The 6,000-nt window shown below is 45.0% G+C and overlaps 1 protein-coding gene across 1 annotated transcript in view; it reads left to right on the top strand.

The window, feature by feature from the left end:
- Nucleotides 1–603: 603 nt before the first annotated feature.
- Nucleotides 604–6,000, top strand: part of Cmtr1 (cap methyltransferase 1) — a 48,680-nt gene continuing 43,283 nt past the window's right edge. The window contains exons 1-2 of the mRNA XM_005318739.5: nucleotides 604–790; nucleotides 2,970–3,104. Coding sequence (XP_005318796.1) covers nucleotides 2,975–3,104 — 130 coding nt within the window. The 5' untranslated portion in view covers nucleotides 604–790; nucleotides 2,970–2,974. The remainder of the gene's footprint in view (nucleotides 791–2,969; nucleotides 3,105–6,000) is intronic.

The raw sequence follows: 6,000 nt of genomic DNA, 5'->3' as shown, positions 1-6,000 counted from the left end.
AGGATGACTGAGGTGACTGAGAATGTCCAACAAACTTTGGGTTACGTTAGTCTAAATGTAGGAAAAGTGGTTTTGGGATGAGAGCCATCTGTGTCCACATAGTAAGATGCTATAGGCAGCATTCCTTCACTCCTCCTCCACCCCCACTTCGGTGCTGGGGATCAGACCAGGGCCTCATGAATGCTGCTGGGGATCAGACCAGGGCCTCATGAATGCTACGCAAGTACCCAAGTGGCCTACACCCCAGCCCACTGCCCTTCCTTCAACATCTGTTGAATGTGTCTCATACTCTGTTGGGGACACAGCAGAGAACAGGAACACTGGGTTCTTGCCCTCAACCACTCTACAGCCTTCTGACTTTGCTCTTAATCTGTGAAGATGATAATGAGATTAGGAGAGATTAAGAAACGTGCAGTCCCCTGGACACTCTAATTCACGCTTTGGTTTCTCTCCTGGCCCTCCCCGGGCTGTTCTCCTGCGCAGGCGCCCTGTACCCAGGCTGGGGGCGGGGCGGGGCGGGCCAGAACCCGAGCGGCCTTTCGCAAGGCCAAGAAGGGGCCTGTTGGGGGGCGGGGCCGGTTGTCCCGTGACGTCATTAAGCTGCGCGGCTCGCAGGGCGGGACCCGAGCGCGACCGCGCGGCCGGCGGACCTGGGCTGGCTTGTGGGGAAACGAAACTGAGGGAGGAGGTGGAGGCTCTGGCTGTGGCAGGTCCAGGCCCGGCGGCGGCGGCGATACGTCGGCCTGATCCCCGCTCTCCGCTCCCTGGCAGCTCGCCCTCTCCCCTCTGCGTGAGTGCGGACGCGCGGCCCGGGGGGAGCGAGCGGGCGGGCGCGCGGGCTCAGCATCCTTCTCCCTCCACTGCCGCCTCGGCCCCCACCCGCGGTTGTGACTCTCAGCCTTCTGGCCGCTTCTCTCTCCTCCCCCTTCCCCTCCTCCCCAGCAACCTCCTGGAGCCCGAGCTGCCACTGACACAAGTCTCTGCGCACATATTTACACACTCAACGTTATCTTCAAATGGAAGGACTGGCCTGGGGAGACGGGAGCTCAGCTCTTCCTCTGTGAATAGGGGTGGCAGTGCGAGACCGAGGCCCAGGGAGACAAGACCACAGGGGGGATTTGAAGCCCTTCGGTGGGGGAGGCTGCAGGTAGAAGCAAGTCTCTTGCATCCAGTTGGAAGTTCCTGACCAGAGCACATTTTTCAAGTGTAGATCATTTGAACTGGGCACTGGTTAGATATGTAGCCTTCTCCTTTTGGGCCTCAGTCTTTAACAGTGGAAAACGAAAGGGTTGGATTAGGTGACTTGGAAGGCCCAAATCTAAGGTGATGTGATTTGAGGAGTACCATCAGCCTCTGCCACCTTTCACACAGTTTCCTCTCTTTCCTGCACCTACCCCAACACAGCACACCCAGTTTCCCGTGCTTCCCAGTCTTTTTGCCTTTGCTGCAGCTAGTAGCAGGCCCTGTGATGGGCTTTCCTGTAGCTCACCTTGTGGGCCTTTGTAGAAGGCTGAAAGAGTGGTTTAAAATGAAACGTGTCACAGCCTGGGCTTGCTTTCTGTTTGTTCAGGCTGCTGTTCTTGTCTTTGCCAGATAAAAGGCTGCCTCCTTAGGAAAGATGTGATTATGCATTGGGTTGATTGGCTTATCCTTGAGCTGAAGAGAAGGGAAACATATTATCCAGGGTTTAGTGAGGTTGCTGGGTTCAGTGGCATTTGTGGCATTTCATTGCTTTCTTGCTGTGGTCACTGTGACCCATGCTGTAAGTCCAGTCTTGTACCCTTGCAGCTTCCCTTTCCCAAAGATTGCAGTCCCACTGGTCATCTACCTGGTTTGTTTCTGTTTTGAGTTCTTTCTCATTTCCAAGTTCAACCAGTTAATTGTTTGTAACTCAGACTGTATTCACTACTTTTCCTTAAGATATCGGGGTTTCACAAGCACTTCATTCAATCCCATTTTCCCCCTCATGCTTACCTCTCATGTACCCATGGGCATGGAAGATGGTGACATGGAGCTTGCTTCTTTCCATACTCTTTTTTTTTGTGTGTGTGTGTGTGGAGATGGGTTCCTATTTTTAAAGTTACAATTTTTGTATCTCACTCCAATGATATAGCTACCTCCAGTCTCATTATCTTTCCCACTCTTGTGTTTCCTCCATTGTAAGACAATCATTGCTCCCACTCCTTACTTTGGTTAAAATTTTTCCTAGTTTTTTCTGGGCACGTTGGCGCACGCTTGTAATCCCAGCAGCTTGGGAGGCTGAGACAGGAGGATCAAGAGTTTGAAGACAGCCTCAGCAACAGTGAGGCACCAAGCAACTCAAGTGAAACCTTGTCTCTAAATAAAATACAAAATAGGGCTGGGGATTGGCTTAGTGGTTGAGTGCCTCTGAGTTCAATCCCTGGTACCAAATAAATAAATAAATAATAAAAAAATTTCCTAGTTCTTTCATTTTTTTAAATATTATGAAATAAACCAAAACCCAGTATTTGTATCATGCTATATAATCATAATTATTTTGGTGAAATAATAATTATTATGAAATAATCATTCTGGGATGGTCCCTTCATCTTGGAATTTTGGTTGATATTTAGTTATAATTAATTTCCAGTGTACATAGCCAATGTTGTATCAGAAATATAGAATAACAGTTGCCCAAGGCCTTTTTCCCCTATGTCTTATGGAGTTTATTCATATCTTTTTGGTATCTGACACCAGTGGTCCAGAGACCTATGCATCTGTGAGCACCACATTTTTCAGTAAAACTAATAGCTTTTATTGAAAACCAGAGCTTGGCTAGCATCCTTCCTAGACTGCATTCTGAGGAAGAAGCTATTCAAGTGCTGGCACTGAAGGATATTTGAAGTTGCCAAATCTCATCTCATTGATGATTTATACTTTGGAATCCTTGCTCTTATCCCACTGGCTCTAACCCAAGGGCAGCTGACTGTCTGTATTTATGGTTGCAGTAACAATGAAGAGAACTCTCCCAGAATGCAATGCCCCCATCAAGAAACAGAAAAAAAGAGTTGCAGAGCTTGCCCTGAACCTCAGCTCTACATCAGACGATGAACCTCCCTCCTCTGTCAATCATGCAGCAAAAGGTATGCTTGCCTGTATGGTCTGAGGCCACTGGCCATCTGGTTATTTGAATCTTTGGTGCTTGAATTCAGCAGAATATAGTCCAACATCCTTTGGGGAAAAATAAGCAAATTCTACAGAAAGATGTTGGCCATGGAGTCTTTTCCATTCTGCCGTTCTTCTACTAAAAAAAGTTAAACTTGTTTTAAATTAAAAATTGGATTTTTTTCCCCAGAAGTTCCTTAGTTTTGATGCTGGTCTTTCAGTAGGTGGCACTCTTTTGCTACTTTAAACCAGTTAGAAGTGGTGAGCAGATCCTGGGGTTCTTGTAGAGGAGGAGGGCTCTTTGGTGCAGTCGTTCTGGTCTAATTCTCTGGCTTTTGCACATAGTTCTCAATTCCTTCAGCAGTTGCAGGCAGAGGCACCCAGTGATAGTGGAACATCAGCGTATTTGACATTAAGCTCAAAGGATTTCACAGGTCTGGTTGAAATTATAATTTTTTTTTTTTTGCCTGCTTTTAAGGGTTATAGACATTAACAGTTTCCACAGATGCTGTCTGAGAAATTATAAAGTGTCTAGGAGTTTGCTTCAAATACCAGGCAATTAGAAGCAGCTAATTCACATTAATTTTGACTTGCCAGCTGTATTTGTTTTTTAAGACTGCTGTGACAAAGCATCACACACTAGGGTTGCTTAAAGAAACAAATTTATTTTCCCACATTTCTGGAAACTAGACATCAAATCAAACTAGGTGTCAACAGGGCCACAAGATCCCTTGGAAGGGTCTTGGGAAGACTCTTTTTCCATCTTGTTTTTGATGGTTGTTGGCAACCCTTGGTGTTTCTTAGCTTGGGTGGCAGCTTAATTCCAGTCTCTTCCTTGACTTTCCTTCTGTATCTGTGTACAAATTTCCCTCCTCCTCTTTCCTTTTTTTTTTTTTTTTTAAAGGTACTAGGGATTGAACTCAAGGACACTCTTATCACTGAGCTATCTCCCCAACCCTTTTTTATTTTTTTGACACAGGGTGTAAGTTGCTGAGTCTGGCCTCAAACTTTGACATAAAGCTCAAAGGATTTCACAGGTCTGGTTGAAATTATCATTTTCCTTTGCCTGCTTTTCAGGGTTGTAGACATTAACAGTGTCCACAGATGCTTTCTGAGAAATCATAAAGTGTCTAGGAATTTGCTTCAAATACCAGGTGTCCTGCCTTAGTCTCCTGGGTAGATGGGAATATAGGTGTATGCTGTGCAGGCAAATTTCCTTCTTCTTCTTCTTCTCCTTCTCCTTTTCCTCCTCCTCCTCCTCCTCCTTCTTCTTCTTCTTTTTTTTTTTTAATTTCCCTCTTCTTGTAAATCAGTTATTGGATTAGGACCCACCCTCATCTAGAATTATTTCATCTTATTGCATCTGCAGAGGCCCTGTTTCCAAATAAGTCACATTCACAGGCTCCAGGTGACACAAATTTGGGGAAGGATACTCTGTTCAACCCAGTACACCAGCAGGCTTGCGTTTTTTTTATCCCTTGTTGGATCACTGACAAACTGGAATGAAACTTGGTAACAGACTGGTGACTGAGAGGGTGGGAAATAGTTTATTCACGAGTGGTAAGCTCATTGAAGGGCAGTTACTTATCAGCTGTTACTGGGGAGCTAGTTCAGAGAAAGGCTTGACAAGTGGTACTGCTCATGGAACATTTGGTGCAGCTATGGTCCAGGTTGGATAAGAGACTCTTACAGGCCTTGAGTGTGGAGGTTCGTGCCTGTCCGAGGTTTTATTCACAGTGGAGCTGGATATTGTAGTGCATGTCTGTAGTCCTGACTACTTTCAGAGGCTGAGGCAGAAGGATCACTTGAGCTTGTGATCTCAAAACCTATTTTAAAAAAAGAGGTAATGGTGGATTCCAAGCTGGGTGAGAAAATCTGTATGTAATTGGGGCTCCTAAGTGGGAAGACAAAAGCATATTGAGGACATTATTTTTAGGAACTATTAAGGAAAGGGGATTTTGCTTCCTATCTGGGATTTGAGCAGTTTGGTGAAGGTAGGGCTCTGTGGAATTGGGATAGAGCCCACAAGGGAAAAAGGGATAGCATGTCTGGGGAATAAATGATATTCAGGTAGTGTAGGTGTCTAGTTCTAAGTGACTCTTGGGAGACATTTGCTCTCAAGTAACATACTTGAAGTAAGGAAAGAATTTTCAGGTAAAGTAAGGTGAGTATGTAATGTTAAAAATCCTTTAAGGCAACTTGTCTACCAGTCTGATTTAAATTTTAAGCCTGTAAGAAATGTGACTGTGAATTAAGAACTGCCCCCCCCCCCCCCCCCCGCGCCCTGGCCCCACCGTACACATACATATTCCCTTTAATTTTATCAAATAGCTTTAACCTTTTCTGGAATTGGCATCATGTGACTCAGTCAGGATTGCCTATTGCTTTTATGTGTTCAGAATGGAAATTCAGAGGTGGCCAGTTCATTGTATGTATCTGACCAAAGGCCACTTGGTCTTTTTCATTTGCAGAAAGTGAGACAGGAGACAGAGGCAGATTTCCCCAGGTTAACTTTCATTAAGTAAGAGGAGCGCCACGTTGACACAAAAACTTAGGACTAGGAAGGGAGGGGAAAAGGGAGGTACTGGAGAATGAATTTAATCAAGTTATTGTATGTAAGAGTCTGTCACAAAGAATCCCATATTCTGCACCAATAAGGTGTGTGTGTGTGTGTGTGTGTGTGTGTGTGTGTGTGTGTGTTTAGCACTAGAGTTAGCAAAATTGATGTCTCTATGCCCTTCTCTGCCATGCCTGGCCTAAAGTGAATGCTAAGTAAATATTTACTGAATATAATTGATAAAAGGTAAAAAGAGTGGTTATTTTAAGCTTTTTCAAGAAGCTTTAAATTCTTCACATCTTTGATTTTGCCTATCT

This window comes from Ictidomys tridecemlineatus, chromosome 8 (genome assembly GCF_052094955.1).
Source record: "Ictidomys tridecemlineatus isolate mIctTri1 chromosome 8, mIctTri1.hap1, whole genome shotgun sequence".
Classification (NCBI taxonomy): domain Eukaryota; kingdom Metazoa; phylum Chordata; class Mammalia; order Rodentia; family Sciuridae; genus Ictidomys; species Ictidomys tridecemlineatus.
Note: the sequence above shows the minus strand (reverse complement) of the source record. Positions and strands in the feature narration are given on the sequence as shown.